The 17,553-nt window shown below is 36.4% G+C and overlaps 1 protein-coding gene across 1 annotated transcript in view; it reads right to left on the bottom strand.

Moving 5' to 3' along the window:
* Positions 1 to 9,667: 9,667 nt before the first annotated feature.
* Positions 9,668 to 17,553, bottom strand: part of greb1l (GREB1 like retinoic acid receptor coactivator) — a 244,989-nt gene continuing 237,103 nt past the window's right edge. Inside the window, exon 34 of the mRNA XM_073043512.1 lies at positions 9,668 to 17,275. Coding sequence (XP_072899613.1) covers positions 17,112 to 17,275 — 164 coding nt within the window. The 3' untranslated portion in view covers positions 9,668 to 17,111. The remainder of the gene's footprint in view (positions 17,276 to 17,553) is intronic.

Below are 17,553 nucleotides of genomic sequence, written 5' to 3'. Positions count from 1 at the left end.
CGATTTAAAAAAAAAAATAAATATATATATATAATTTTTTAAAAAAGAGATAAAGTCAGGTAACTGACAGAGCCTGCTCTTTTCGAGAAAAATCTCTATGTGCACCATGCCTTGACCAAAACAACTTTCAGGGGACCTTAGAAGAAGAATTGTAGAGATGCATGAAGCTGGGAAAGGCCACAAAAGCATTTCCAAAGATCAGAGTGTTCATCAGTCCACAATAAGAGAAATTATCTGCAAATGTAGGAAATCTAGTACTGTTGCTACTCTGCAAAGATCACACCAAGAGCACAATGTGCGATGCTGAAGGAGGTGAAAAAGAACCCAAGGGTAACAGCAAAAGGCCTGCAGAAATCTCCAGAGTTTGCTAAGGTGTCTTCATATGTTCACTATAAGAAAAACACTGAACACAAATGGTGTTCATAGAAGGACACCATGGAGGAAACCACTGCTCCAAAAGAGCACCTGGATATTCCACAATGGTTCTGGGACAATGTTCGGTTGGTAGAATTGCACATCGCTGTGTTTGAGGATAAAGGGCACTGCACACCAACATCTAAACCTCATTCCAACTGTGATGCATGGAGGAAAGAGCATCATGGTCTGGGGCTGCTTTGCTGCCTCAGGTCTTGGGACCGCTTGCAATTGTTGAGGGAACAATGAATTCAAAATTGTATCGACATTTTACAGAAATATGTCAGGGCAGCAGTCCACCACATAAAGCTTAATAGAAATTGCATGATGCGACAAGACGATGATCAGAAACAAGAACAGATCAACAACAGAATGGTTTAAAAAGAAGAAAAATTGTGTTTTGGAATGGTCAAGTCAGAGACCAGACAGTAACCCAATTGAGGTATTGTGGCATGATCTGAGGAGGGCTGTTCATGCTAGGTATGCCAGAAATATTGATAAACAAACAGTTTTACATGGAGGAATAGTCTAAAGTTCCTCCTCGCCATTGTGCTAGTCTAATCAGTAACTACAGGAAATGTGTGGTGGAGGTTATTGCTGCTAAAGGAGGTTCTACCAGTTATTAACTACAAGAGTTCACATAGGTTTTCCAGTCTGGACTATGAATGATTAAGCAATGTATTCAATAAAGACATGAAAAGTGCAATTGTTTGTGTTATTAGTTCGGGCAGATTGTATTTTTCTATTATTATGACTTGGATGAAGATCAGACCACATTTTTTGAGTAATTAATGCAGAAAATCAGGTAATTGCAAAGGGTTCACGATGTTTTTCTTGCAACTGTACACTTCTTGGCACTATTCCATCTGTCACTTTGAACATTCGCCTAATCTGTTTTAAATCTTTTTCCCTGCTTCCTCAACACTACCTGCCTATCCACCTAGCTTTGTACCATCTGCAAACTTAGCCACAAAGCCATTAATTCCTTCATCCAAACAATTGACATTATAGCATTAAAAGAAGCAGTCCTAACACCAACCACTGCAGAGCACCACTAGTCATTGGCGTCAATTAAACATTGAAAGGTCAATCTAACAGGCTGCAAGTGTAGCACCAATGTCACACCAGGATCCTTTCATTCATGTCACACTTTCCTTGTCTGCTGCAAGATTACTCTTTGGAGTGAATAAATATTTGCACCTTTCATGCGCCCATTTAATAATTGTATAGATGGCCTCTACATGCAATGATAACTGTAACATACTGGTCAAAAGTTAACTGACTTTCCTTCTAACATAGTGGATAAAACATTCAGCCATGTCTGTATTTCATAGTTTTGCTCTTGCTTTACTCCAGCCAAAACAATGATATGGTTTCCCTTGTTTTTGCCTTGCACTCCCATAAACCTCCCACTTCAACAGATCATCCTCCATAATTTTACCCTTTCCAATAACCTTTCACTTGTGGAGTATAAGTTTGGAGATTCTGTACATGGAATTAGTTGGATTCAAAATTGACTCAAAGGTAAGAAGCAGAAAGTGGTGTGTGAAGGTTGTTTCACTGAACGGAGGCCGGTAATGAGTGATGTGCTGTTGGTGATGGGACCTTTGTTATTTGTGATTTGGATGCAAGTGCACAAGGGTTAATCTGTATGGATGACACAAAATTAGGTGGTGGTCTTGATAGTGAATAAGGTTATCACAGATTACAGGGTTTAATTTCCCATTGATTAACAGGTCATTTAGGGAAGTTGGCCAAATGGGTATCAATACTAATAGGTGTCAGGTGATACATATTGGAAAGTCAAATAAATGAAAGTCAATACATGAATGGTAAAGCACTACAGAATGTTATGGAACAGGGGAACTTTGTAGTAATAGTTTGTTGAAAGCACCGTTTAGGTGAAAAAGATGTTTAGCAGACTGACCTTCATCAGTCAAGGCATTGAGTATTAGTGTTGAGATATTATATTGCAATCATTTAAGTCATCGGTGAGGCTGCTCTTAGAGCACTGTGTACCATTTTGGTCACCTTGTCATAGGAGACATAGTTAAATTGGACAGTGCAGAAAAGACTTGCAAGGATGTTGCCAGTACTAGTAGCACTGAGTTATAAATAGAGATTGATCAGTCTGGGTGTTTTAAGATTAACTTTGTCACTTCTACATCAAAACATACAGTGAAATGTAGTATTTGCATCATTTGGCCAAAACAATCTAAATACATGGGGTGGGGGGGGGGGGGGTGGTGCCTCCAGCACCAATAAAGCATATGATGTGGAAGGGAACTAGAGCACCCGGAGGGAAACATGACATGACATCACAAGGAGAATGTAAAACCCCTTATAAACAGTGGTGGGAATTGAACCCTAATCACTGGTGCTGTGAAGAATATTAGCCACAGCATAATCCTGCCGCCCACGTGGAACAAAGAAGAATTTGTGATGGGTATTGTTACAGAAGTATTTAAAATGTTGAGTGGCACAGATAAGCTGGATGGTAACAAGGTAGCCTAAAACTAGGAGGTATACAGTATTGTGCAAAAGTCTTAAATACAGCCATCTAGGGTGCCTAAGACCTTTGCACTGTAAGGTGTTTTTCAATGTAGAGCAGAGAGCAAATTTGTAAATATGGCAAGAGTGAAGCTTGTTGGGAATGGCAAGGGTGGAGTGCTGTGGGACAGGTGGTAGAGAAGGAGTGGCACTATAGCACTATGTAAACATTTTGGGTATATACTGCATATGCGCCTAGGACTTTTGCAGTGTTGTAGATTTAAGGTGAGGGGGACATTTTTAAAGGGACCTGGGGCAACTTTTCCCATGAAATGGGTGATGAATATATGGAATAAACTGTCAGATTAAGTGGTTGAGGCAGATAGAACAATACCATTTATTTGCACTTGGATAGATATATGGAGGGAGAGGGCTTAGAGGGATACGAACTAAATGCAGGATATTGGGACTAGCTGGATGGGCAATGCGATTGACATGGACTTGTTGGGCCAAAGGGCTTGTATCCATGCTGTATTGCTCTGATTCTTTTTTTTGTAATTTATTTTTTATTGAAGTTCATCATCAAACAAACATTTCCATAAGATGTATTTCAGACATTGTACATATATATCACAAATCTATGCAAAGTATCTGAGGTATACACTTATAGAAAAGAGTGGAAAGAAAAAACAAACAAAAGGAAAGAACTATGTACAAGTAGGGAGTGATTTTTTTTTACAACAGATTCATTGATTTGTGAGAATAAAATCAGGCCTATGAGGCGTTATGTAGTTAAACCATTTTTCCCAGTATGAATCAAATTGTTTCAGCTTATGATTAACAGATGCTGTTATCTTCTTCATTTTGTAAATGTACATTGTAATTTCCATCCATGTATTTAAAGTTGGGCTCTCCTATGATAACTATTTCCTAGTAGGAGTCTTTTTACCAGCCGCCAACAGTATATTCATTAAATATTTATCTCTTTTCAACCATTCTTGAGGTATATATCCAAAATATATGGTCTTACTCTCTAAGGGTATTTCACATTTAAAGATGTCTTGTAGGGCATTGTATATCCCCCTCCAATAGTTTTTGATAACAGGGCAGTCCCAAAAAATATGATGATGATTTGCATTTTGATTTCCACAATTTCTCCAGCAAATAGGGAGCTTACTATCATAATGGGATTTCTGAGAGGGTGTAATAAAATATCTTATCAAGTTTTTCCATCCAAACTCCCTCCATTTCTGTGAACTGGTACACTTCCATTGATATCTCCATATTGTTGTCCATTCTTCCTCAGATATAATTATCCCTCCTTCCTTCTCCCATTTTGTTTTAATGTATGAAGTCAAATGTGTTTTAAGTTTTGATAACCCCTTATACATGCTTGAAATGATTCTACTACAATTATCTGAATTATGTGCTTTTCTAAAGAACTCTATCAAGCATGTACTTGCCTTGGTTACATTTTTAAGCATCTTATTAACATATTGTCGCATCTGTAAATACTGATAAAGATCTTGTTTTTCTAATAAGTGTTTCTCTTTAAGCATTTCATGTTACGTACCCCGTAACTGGGTCACTTACCAGCAAAGATAGAGAGGTCCGTTGAAGTCTGATGGTACTATTTTTAAAAGTATTTATTGATAAAGGGGCACAAAAATAAGATTAATGCAAACATACAGATAATATACGTCATCAATACTAAATCTAAAAGCGCGGGTATAATAATAATCAATAAAAAATAGCTCTATCGTTGTCTAGGGGATAATGTATTGTCCGATGGAAATATAACAGTCACTGTTAGTTCGTTCAAGCTGCAGTGTCTTGGGTTTAAGAGAGACGGTTTAAACTTGCCCAGGTCTTTTATGATGCCAATCCTTTGAGTCGGGGGAGTTGGTTTCCCCGTTGTTAGCTAAAAGCAGTTTTCCGTGGTACCAGCCACCAGTTCCAGGCAACGGAACTGAACGCACGTGGCCTCCTTCAAATGGCTTCCCGCTATTACGGGATCGCTAGCGTTTCTTCTGGTGCGTCTGAGGGGCTGTTCCCACAGACCTCTTTCATCCTGACTTGCAGGGTCGCAGATGTCAATCAGGTTGGGGGTGATGCAATCCCTCCCTCAACCAGCCCACTTTGCCTGAGGGCTTCCACGTAGTACAGTCTTCAATCCACAAATTCGCCTTCCGGAGCCAATGGCCATGTCCCGTAGCTTTATATCGCTGGGGGAACAAGACATTCCGCACGTCTCTCTCTCATTTCCTGGGTCCCCTGACCCAACCCAATAGTGATCTTGCGATTCTCACAAAGGAAGGGGCTGCAGGCATAACATCAAAACTGAACAGTGTTCCTTCTTTCATTATGTTGCAAAGAACTGTTATTCCTTTAGCGGTCCAGACCTTAAGTCTAGCATCCAATTTATTTGGTGTAAAATCCGAGTTATATGCGCACCATTTAAGAATTGCAATATCTCCTTCTAGATTATGTTCTTTTATAGTAGTTTTCCATATTTTAAAAATCAATTTCACCCATGGGTTATCAATAGTATTTATGTACCTTTGCAGGTTGTTATCAGCCAAAATTGCTTGTATGGGGATGGGAAGTAGCTGCTCCTCAATGTTTTTCCATTGAGCGTCATATGATGGGTTGCACCAATATCATCACAGCTCTCAACTGTGCTGCAAAATAATAATCTCCAAGAGAAGGTAGGCCCCATCCTCCCTTTTCCTTTGCTAATTGCAAAGTTTTGAGCCTAACTCTGGGCCTTTTACCCTGCCAAATATACCTTGATAACATCTTGTTCCATTCATTGAATTGATTTTGATTAATCTTTATTGGTAGGATCTGAAAGAGATATAACAATCTGGGCAGTATATTCATTTTAATAGACTCAATCCTTGAACTGAGACTGAAAAAAGGAATCAGGTTCCATCTTGCCACATCTTCCTTAATTTTTTATATAAAGGCTGATAATTACATTCTGATAATTTTGCCAAATCTTTTGGCATAATGATGCCCAAATATCTGAAAGACTCTGTATCTACTTTCAATTTCTCTTGGTGGGCTATAGTAACATAAAAGTCATTGAATTTTATCTATGTTGATCTTGTTTCCTGATAATTGACCATATTTTTCAAAGGATTGCATCAATTTAGGTAAAGAGTATGTTGGTTGCCCTAGATAGATCAAAATATCATCCACTTAACAAGCCAATTTATGCTCTGTCCTTTAATAGTAATTCCCCTGACATCTTCATTTTGTCTGATGTATTGAGCTAATGGTTTCAGATATAACGCAGAGTAGCAGTGACCATGCACAACCCTGTCTCATGCCCCTTTCTAGGGTAAGACTATTTGATAAATATCCATTGATTTTAATCCTAGCAGTAGGATTGTCATATAGTGTCTGTATAGTTTTAATAATTGTGTCTTGGAAACCAAATCTATGTAAAACTCTGTAAAGAAAATTCCAATTAACCGAATCAAATGCTTTTTCAGCGTCCACGCTTATCACTATTCCTTCGATTTTGTTTCTGATCCATAATGTGAAGTGTCCTTCGTACATTGTCTTGTGTTTGGCGTTGTTGTATAAAACCTGTCTGATCATTATGTGTCAGTATGGGTAGAAACTCCTCTAATCGTTTGGCCATGATGGAGGTAAATAATCCATAATCGACATTAAGAACGGATATTGGTCTAAATGACCCGCATTCCATTTTATCCTTGCCTTCTTTCGGTATAGCTGAGATTATCGCTTCCTTCCAACTGGGTGGCATTTGTGCCTTTTTTCGAGCCCAATTCTGTGTGGGGAGTAAAACAGGAATTAACTCATTTTTAAATTCTTTGTACCACTCTGCCGTATACTCATCTGATCCTGGTGACTTGCTTCATTTAAGCCTACTAATTGCAGCTTTTAATTCAACTTCAGTTATGTCAGCAGTCATCGTTCTATTTTGTTCTTTGCTTAAAGTGGGTAACTCTAGAGAATTCAAGAAGGTGTCAATTTGGGTTATGCTTCCCCCTGGAACTTTGGAATATAGAGTTTTGTAAAACAGTTCAAAAGCTTCTTGAATTTCACTTAGCTTATTTTTTATTATTTTCATTCTTGGGTCCCTAATTCTATGAATTGTATTTTCTGCCATCTTTTTTTTTTCAGTTTCCACGCCAGTATTTTCATAGATTTCGAATCTCTTTCATAATGTCTCAAATTTTTCCTGATTTCTTGCGTAGCCAAACTATTAATTTCATTCCTAATTCTTTTAATTTCCCCTAATGTATCCCGTGCCAAATTCAATTTATGTTTTTTCTCTAGTTCCTTCTTTGTAATTCCTCTAATGTTTTATTCCTTATTTTTTTCTTATATGAAGATATCGCTATAATTTTCCCTCTTAAGACAGCCTTCAGAGTATCCCATAAAATGGGAGGTGAAACCTCTCCATTATCATTAAATTCTAAGTAGAGACCAATTTGTTTTTTAATTTGTTCCTTAAAGTACAGATCATTGAGTAGACTTGAATTTAGTTTCCAAATTGTATTCTTTGGTTGTAGGTCAAAATCAACAGATAAATATATGGGTGCATGGTCACTTACATCTATTGTCCCAATTCCACAGGTGTTTATTTTGTATGTATTTTCCAAATGTTAAGAAATAGTCTTTTCTTGTATGTACAGAATGGGGAGCAGAATAATGAGTGTAATCCCTTCTGTCAGGGAAAAGGTCCCTCCATATATCAATTAAACCTTCATCCTCAAAAAGTGTATTAACTTTCTTATGTAAGGATTTTGTTTCATAGGTTTTTCTATTGGAAGAGTCTAAGTTTGGTTGTAATTGTAAATTTAAGTCTCCCCCACATATCAGGAGACCTTCTGTTTCCATTACCATAATATCAGTAATTTTCCGAAAGAAACCAATATCACTTCCCGGGAATGAGTGTGTACAAGATTTCAGCAAATTAACTAAGCTGAGGGTGGGCTGAAATTTGAGATGTCAGAAATTGAATTAGGCAAGCTTAGAGAGCAGATAATCAACTTGTAGCCAAGTACTGTGAAGAATCAAGTTCAGCTTTTCTTGCCAGGGTATAGTATGAAGCCAGAGCTTTTCAAGCAATTTCTGCTATGGACTAATAACATACCCAGATTCGATTAACTTCTGCATCTTTGGACACTAAACAGAGTGAATTTAGGAAATCATGGCAGCTATTGGATTTACCGCTAATCAATGTTGGTACAGTATTTATTACAAGGTTTCCATCATTGTTTTTAATTATCATTGGTTCAAATGTGTCTAAATCTACCCCTATAGAACATAAAACAATACAGCAAGCACAGTATAGGCCCATCGGCCCACAATGTTGTGCCAACCCTTAAACCCTGCCTCCCATATAAGCCCCCACCTTAAATTCCTCCATATACCTGTCTAGTAGTCTCTTATATTTCACTAGTGTATCTGCCTCCACCACTGACTCAGGCAGTGCATTCTACGCACCAACCACTCTCTGAGTGAAAAACCTTCCTCTAATATCCCCCTTGAACTTCCCTCCCCTTACCTTAAAGCCATGTACTCTTGTACTGAGCAGTGGTGCCCTGGGGAAGAGGCGCTGGCTGTCTACTCTATCTATTCCTCTTAATATCTTGTATATCTCTATCATGTCTCCTCTCATCCTCCTTCTCTCCAAAGAGTATAGCGCTAGCTCCCTTCATCTCTGATCATTATCCATACTCTCTAAACCAGGCAGCATCCTGGTAAATCTCCTCTGTACCCTTTCCAATGTTTCCACATCCTTCCTATAGTGAAGCATATTGACAGACCATACTTAAGAGTCAGCAATGAGTCATCAAATAATCCAACATAACTACTGGACTTTAAAAAATGATAATCACAACTATCAACTCAAATTGCAAGTTCATTTTTGGATATCATAAAAAAATTGTTCCATGGTACTTTCTACAGCTTTGATAACATGAATCTAAAACAAAAGGAAGTAATTAAAAACACAAAATGCTGGCAGAACTCAGCAGGTCAGACAGCATCTATGGGAGGAGGTAGTGACATTATTTCGGGCCAAAACCCTTCATCAGACTCCTGATAGATGCTGTCTGGCCTGCTGAGTTTTGCCAGCATTTTGTGTTTTTATTTATTTCCAGCATCTGCAGATTCACTCGTGTTGCCTGTGAACTAAAGTAGTTATTTGATCTCTGCTTTACTGTAGCAGTAATAAATATAAATTTAATATGCTGTCTCTGTTGCTATAGAATAGCTTCAGAACATCAAAAACTGAAGGAAGCTTCCTTGCTCAATATACCAAGTACCCAGAAAAGATTGTTTTTCTGGCACATTCTGAAACTCAGCGATGAACAATCATTAAATTAAGTTATTCTGGGTGAATTTCCTCTGTCAGTACTTGTTCTGCCACTCTAATTCTACCCTTTTATTCACAAGAGGTTTTTTTAAAAACATTTGAGCATTACAGCCAGTAATAGAGAACAAAGAAATTCAATATTCTTCCAAATCCCAACCATAGAACAATTTGTAGTTATTTCTTTTTGCTCAGTTGTCCATTTCCTTATATGACATTATGAACCCTTAAACAATTTGGTCCTATCAATTATAAATGCAAGATGGTAATTGGTTTTGAATATCTAACTGATATGCTACTGGCCTTTTTGTTTCAAATGAAACTTGCTCTTTAATATGAGGGACATTTTTTTGCAAACTGGCAGATAATTACATGAAGAATATCTTTAAGAAATTATTTCCACAATTTTTCCAGTTTAAACGTCAATTTAATAGATTCAAAGTAAACTAACACAGTCATAAACAAACTGGAACCACGATTGCAGTAAGACAACATGAACATTGTACAATTGTTGAAACTTGAGGTAGATTTGGTTAGCAAAACAAAATTCACTATATTTAGGGATCCAAAAAGTAATTAAAATCAGAATTATTAAAGATAAGCAGCAATTAGATAAAACATACTATTGAGTTACAAAAAGCCATTGCATAATTTAAACTTCACAGTTGTTCATATTCTAGAGCTTGTCTAATACTAGATTTTATATTTAAATTGACTACTGTTTACATGCAACAGAAAAAAATACTCTCCTTCAGGCGTAGCACTGCTATTTTTGAATGTAGCTACCATACATGGTGTTAAGTAAAATATTGAAATGAACTGGGAAAGTTAATAGGATACCGAAAAGTAACATTCAGGCTGGAGTGGGACCTTTTCCAACTTGCACTCGTTCTACAACTGCACGTTTCCATTTTTTATTTGTTTGGAACTGTAATACTCAATATAGCTCTACTCAAGTAATATAAAGAAATATGGTAATTCTGGATCCTGAAGGAAGATATGTTTGTTTTTTTACATGTGATACCTGCTGCTGCTGTAGTACCATGATGCTTTTGTTATTCAAGACATTAAGAGGTGGACATTGTGGGCTGTAATGTGCTACCAAGATACAATGGCATTTGAGTAGTGATGAGTTAAAAGGAGATGCAAACCTCTGAAAACTGAAAATGGTCAACTGGAATAGTTAAATCCCAAATTAATTGTTCTATGTTTTAGAGGACTTGGAAAATCAAAAAAAAACTATTTAGTTAGGATATAAACATGAGTGAGAATTAATGCAATAAAATAAGCAACTGTAAAACCTGATTGGTCTTCTGTTTCGAAAGTGCAATATAACCTATCTGATTGCCACAAGTTTACCATTATATAATCAATATATCAATTACGTAAATTTGATGTAAGAACTTGACATTGAATTTTCACTTCAGTGAATCTACTACTGGTAAAAATGCTTGGACACAAGTAAATCATACCAAGCTCTTTAATCCGGGTGTCATACTATTTAGATTTGTTATGTAAAATCTGTTTAAATACACTATTATCTCTCCCATAATGGCCAAAGGGATTTCCTGAAGTGGGCAAAAGATACTTGATGTTGACACATCTTGGAAGGATACTAAAAAGCTCAATGTTTGGAGGCTGGAGTGTTGCTAAACTTGGATGATATTACCCCAAAATGTCAATTTCATTATTTGGGTTTTGAGCTGACTAGTAGGAGGAGAAGTAAATTGTAAACAACAGAAGTTTTAAATGGTACTCTCGGGAAAAAAAATACTTAGTTATGTAGCTGTAGCCAAAAGTGTTTTGAGAAAAGCATTATTGGATAGCACCTTGGAGATTATTGAGATCAGACCACCAATGTGTTCTGATAAATTTGATCAATTCTAAGAAAGAAAATGCCTTCCTCAAGGATGTGCTACAAGTCTAAGGCCAACATAATTTTGTTTTCATGAATCTTGGGGATGAACTGCTGGACCTACACTAGGAAAAGATTTGTTTATGAGAGAAACCTATTTCATTGATCCATTGATGACTGCTAATTGTATGGTTAAATTTACAGAATTACAATTCAAACTACTCTGCAGAGTCTAAACTCTGCAAAACCTGACCAACCCAAAGAATGCAAATGATTGTCTTTTGAGCATTGCCCCTGGCATGATGATATTTATTGTGTATTACAGGTAGGTAACAGCACTAATAGCTAACTTGTACTATGCACCGAAGTTAAGTTACTCAATCTTCTTTCTGATGCTTTGTAAGAAATGCTTACATGGCCAAGACACTAATACTTTTGATGAATGCTTCCTTTCATACACTGGTTTTATTTGCAATTTTTATTAAATGGCTATGCATAATTTTTTTGAATACACTACCAGTCTCGTAGGAAATTATTTTATGTAAAGATATGGGGGCATTTCACAGGCTACTAAGAATTTCAAACATCTGATGCTGAGGTAGGATGTGGTAGACACATTATGAACTTTTTTTAAGCTAATGATTTGTTTTGTTGTACTTTTCCTGAATTTTCTGTTTTAAGAATCATTTAACTAACTTTCATATGTTTACTTGCCTGTCAGTGCTGAGCACCACTGCTGGATACTTCAAAATTTATGGTTGTGTAGCAGTGGTATGCTTTAGGGCATTTTCAAAGAAACATTAGACATGTTTTAAACTGTCACTATTGTGGCCTTTAATATAGTAGGGAAAATTGAAATATAAAACAGTTAAATTAACACTTTCACTCAGTATTGCTTTTTTCATTGGATGTTGTTTCCCAATTGGCTTGGGACACCAGCTTTGATGGAATTATAATATAGACCTCCAAATAGGAGAATTTGGAAGTCCAAATGTTAACAGAATTAAGATAGTGATTGGGTGGTTTTAACTTTCCCAATATTGACCTCAATTGCCTTACTGTAAGGAGCTGAGATTGGGTGGCATTTTTTTAAATGAAGGGGTTTTAGAGTAACATGGATTGTCATACAGAATGGAAACCATTTGGCCCAACTTGTCCAAGCCACCAAGCTGCTTGTGTTTAGCCTTTTAAACCTATCATGCATGTACCTTTCTAAATGTCTTAGAAACATTGTTGTTCCTACCTCAGCCACATTCTCTGGATATTCGCACCTCCCTCTGTATGAACAACTTGCCCTATTTAAATCTCTTCCCTTTCATCTTTATCCAATGCTGTCTAGTTTTTGATTCACTTTCCCTGGGAACCAGACTGTGCAGTCAGCCTATCTTTGCCCCTCATGATTGTACACCTCTAAAAGGTCATCTCTTTGTCTCCTACATCCCAATGAATAATGTCTTAACCTATTATTACTACTGGGAAACAGTTGTACTCTGCCTTACTTTTGGGAAAGAGGACGCAAGTGGTGGAAACGTCTGTGGAGGGATCTTTTGCAAACACTGACAATTCAATAAGTTGAACCTAGAGTTCAGGTCTTAAGCCGTAGAAGGACTGACTTACAAGATGAAAGAATATTTGCAGCAGTTGCTAGAGGGGAAATATGACATCAGTTGAAGGTATCTAAAAGCAAGAGTTCAGAGTCAACATGCGCTTCTAGGTGTAAGTTGTTAAATTTGGTAAGATCAAGGAACAAAGTGAGGGCTTACTCAGAAAATGAACAAAGTCTATGTGAGTTATGAAAAATTGTCATCAAGTAAGTCCTTTTAGGTTAACAAAAGATATGTAGAGATCTTAAGAAATCAGTTAGGATGGCAATGAGGATATGAAATTGCACTGCCCAACAAAATTTAAAAAGAAAAATAGCTTTTACAAATATATTTGAATGACAGTTGCTACAGAAATAGTAGGCCCCTTCAGGATCAAAAAGGAAGTCTTTGGTGTCCTAAATGACTGCTTCACATTAATATTTGCTAAGGGGGAGGATGGAGAGTTGGGAAAGATGAATGCTTCCTAGTCTGAAATGTGCTTGAACCAGGAAGGTGTTGAAAATATTAACCCAGGGCCTAATGAAATCTATCTTAGCATGTTAACGGAAGTAAGGACGGAAATTGCTGGGGAACCTAGAGGTTTTATTTTGAATCTTTGGCTGCAGGTTATATCGGAAAGGCTGAAGGGTAACAGATGGTCTTCCATATACAAGAAGACCAGTGTTGAGCCTTGCATAATGGGGAAACTATTGGAAAATAATCCTTAAAGATGGGATTTGCAATCAATTGGAAAGGTAGAGCTTTATTAGAAGGGAAATAGCATGGTTTTACACATGGAAAATCCTGTTACAAATCTGATTAGATTATTGAGAAGGTTATTTAGGAAAATGATGAAGATAATGGTAAACATATGTTGACTTTAGCTAAGCTTTTGACATAGTTTCACACAATAGGCTGGTCCAGAAAGTTGAGGCACATGGAATCCACTGAATTGGATTGAATTGAAATGGATTTGATGATGGGAGGCAGAGTTTAGTAGCAGATACTTGTTTCTCTGAATGGAAGTCTGTAATTAGTGGTGTGTTACAGGAATTGGTGTTAGAATCTTTGTTTTTCATTAATCTGTATAAATTGATGATTAGTGAGTCTGTAGATCACAGAAAAATTGGCGGAGTTGTCAATATCAAAAACAGTCATCTTGGGATACAGCAGGACCTAGTTCAGCTAGGAAGTTGGACAGATAGAATTTATTCCAGATGTGCGAGGTTATGCATTTGGATTTTCTAATGTATAGTAAACTGCAGGAACCTTAGAAGCATTGTTATATAGAGGGACCTTGGGATATACAGCAAGTTAATAGCTCTCTGAAAATGGTGACTGGTAGTGGGGGTAAGGGTACGGGTATTTAGCATTCTTGCCTTAATATGCTACGTGACTGAGCTAAAACATAATGCAGCTGAATCAGGCATTGGTTAGGCCACAGATGGAGTACTATACACGATTCTTGTTTGCACACTACAAGGACAATGTTGCGGCAACAGAGACAATGCAGAAGAGTTTTACCAGGATATTGCTTAGAGTATAGCATTAGTTATAAAGGAGAGATAGGATAGGCTGGGATTATTCTCACTGGAGTGCCAAAGGCTGAAAGGTGACCTTGTATAGGTTCATAAAATTATAAAGGGCATATAGAGGATGACTCAGGCCAAAGAGCCCAATTCAGTTCTGTATGACTCTAATTGAATGTTGCTGCTGCTGAATCTGTAAACAAAGTCTATAATCTTTAATGTTAATGAAACACAGACCAGAGGCTGCAGTCTGCAGCATAGACAATTTGTGGAGACATTTCATTGTAGGAAATAGGCTAACAAATGTTCAATATAAATTTAAGTAAAAGGAAAATAGAAAAATACACTCCACAACTAATTAATGTTTGAAACCAACATGTTCCAGATGGGCTGAATTATGTGCAAAATGCATTTATCTACAAAAAAAAATCATTCACTCCACATTGTACACCATTAAATGACCTTGGCTATTCAAATGGTGTGAGAACAATTTTGCAAGGGATATAAAACTGAAAGTTATCACTCCAGCCTGAATTTCAAGTGTCCAGTCTTTCAATCACTTGGTCTACCATTTTCATGATATATGGAGTAGAGCAAATGTAGGTGTATTTCTCTTAAGCACAAAAATTTAAAAGTACATTGATAACAGCATTGCAACTAACAGCATACATTCAGTCATAAAAATGCAAAAAGTTCATTGACAGGACCGGGGTGTAATGCTATAGAAGAATCTCAGTCATGGCAAAATGTACCGATTTAATGGAACTGACAGATTGAGGACAGGTTCTGTAAGATTTGCTGCAAGAAGCATACAATTTTTTTAGGCTACTTCTAGTCTAGGTCACGGTCTGCAAAATGTGGCACTTTATCCTGTCAGTAGAATTTGAACTTCTGCAATACATTCATGTAGTACAAAACTACCTGAGATCTGTGACAATAAGACTTGCCCTTCATGTTTACATAATTCAACTCAAAATAATAATTCCATGCATTATCATTAAAACCCATAAGCCCCTTTTGTTTAAAGCTCGCATAACAGATGAATAAAGAATTTATTCAAGGACTGTTATTGTTCTGAATATTGTGTCAAATGCAAGCACTTGAAGGAGTGGAGTTGGGGAGGAAGAGAAATGCCTTGTAAGATAAAAGATAAATCTTACTCATTTTAATTCATTTATTTGCAGTAATAGTGTGATTTAGTTATTAGTGAGAAAGCAAACAAAAGCTTGTTTATCTACTTGTAATGCCCATATGCTCATTTGATGTCTGATCATATACATTTTGCTGTTGACAGGCCTACAGTTTATTCTTAAATTACAATTGAAAAATGCCATTAAAATAGGATCATTTTCTTTTGCTGTCAATTTGGAATGTTTTTATTTCAAACTTGCCAGGTGGTTGCAGGCCAAATGATTAACCTTTGGAAAGATTATAAAACCAACTTGCATTATAAGTCTATAATCCTGTTGCCTGAGAGAAGAGTGGTAGGTTAGGGGCTAGGGCAATTTCACATTTTTATACAGTTAATATCATTTTATATTTTTTAGTTGCCATTGAGATTATCATTGAATTCCCTGCAAAGAGACTGTTGTAGATATAGAAAAAAATGGTCACAAAGTTATGAATTAGCTCAGTAAAAGAATTACAACTTAAACCAATGTTATATTTGTTTCCCCAAAGGTTATCTCTTTAAACAATAAAAAAAATTAAAAATACATATTACAGGCACAAGGCAAGGAATCATTAGATGTCATATTTGTATACATTTACTTTGAAAAAGAAATATATACCATACACAAAAGGAAATCAAAAATCATATCATCCACCATTAGCTTTTACTATTTTAGTAATACCTGTAGTGGATTTGCTTTAACTTTCCAAGATCAGATTCAATGCATGATGGTAATCAATTGTATGAGAATAGGCACTATTAAACACAATAATGCTGTAAATATAAAATACAAGCATGCAACTACTTGTATGATACAAAGAAAGGAGGTCTTATAAACAAGACAAGACAATTGTGTATATGAAATTTTTAAAAATTAACAAAGGCCTGCAAATCCCTGGTAGGAAAATGCTTCTGGATCAATTGCCGTTTAAAAAAAATCAGCAATAGTCCCACATGAAAACAGCATGTAATTGCATTTTACATTTCCCTAGTATTTAGATTACAATGTCCAGAAGGTATGAGAGCTTGCTTAAAAATATTGTCAGGTTAGGAACCAAATAAACATGGAGACATATACTACAAAACCCAAAAAAAGGAACTAGTATGTGGTGTGATTATGGATAATCCTTCTCCATTGTCACCTATTTTCAAAACCCTGAGTTTAACTGTAATTATGTACAGTAAGAATGGTGACACTGGAGATCCTTAAGTACAATCTTCAATTGTTTTTGCTCCACTGATTTTGTTCCATTCCTTCAGTGAAGTATTTCTGTTGACAGTCATTAACTTTATTTGTTGATCCAGATCTATTTTTCTTATGTTTTGGAATCATCATTGGTTTGATTGGTTCTAAAGAAGAAAAAAAACATTTCGCATCTTGCCCTGCCTTTTTCTGAAAATTGAATTGCTTGATTTTATCATGCTGTACGTATTCCTTTTTCTTTGCAAATCGCACACAAGACTCCCTTCTGGAGTTACTGAAGAAACTGACCTTGGTTAATAGATCTTTCTTACACACTGAGCACACAGCCCCTGTTCTGCTGTAAATGTTTGATAAAGTGACCTCAGTTAGGTAACCAGAAAAATTACCAATTTTGTTTCTACTCAAATGTGCCACTTTACCCTTCTTTTGGGATTATAAATTGTACTCTATTATGCTGTTATTGTGCCACCCATCACCTTCACCTGTTATTTCTTGCTATCTGTGAACTTAAATGTGCCGTCCAGTAAGAAAATAAAGTGGTTTATCATCACTGCTGTTGGCTGTCTGAAACTCATCACGCAGCCGGAACTGCCATTCATCTTCCAATTCTAGACGGACGATAGTTTGACGTAATGAACTTCGGTCTTGACAAATCACACAAAGGGTGGCAGCTTTAAAAGAAAATGATTTGTCATTTCACATAAATAGCATTATTTCTGTGTTCTAAATAAGAAAATATTACCCTCATGCAAGTTGTTTTCCCACTTTATAATAGTAAGTCAAGCACATTAATAAGCTAAAAGCCAACAGTTATTACAATCTATCTGCCATCTGAATAATCTCCAACAATTGAGCAATATAGGAGAGAAACAAAGTGTAGAGAAGGAGTCCCCAACCTTTTTTATGCCATGGACCAATACTATTAAGCAAAGGGTTAATGTTGAAAGGC

The sequence above is a fragment of the Hemitrygon akajei genome, chromosome 1, assembly GCF_048418815.1.
Source record: "Hemitrygon akajei chromosome 1, sHemAka1.3, whole genome shotgun sequence".
In the NCBI taxonomy this organism is placed as follows: Eukaryota; Metazoa; Chordata; class Chondrichthyes; order Myliobatiformes; family Dasyatidae; genus Hemitrygon; species Hemitrygon akajei.
Note: the sequence above shows the minus strand (reverse complement) of the source record. Positions and strands in the feature narration are given on the sequence as shown.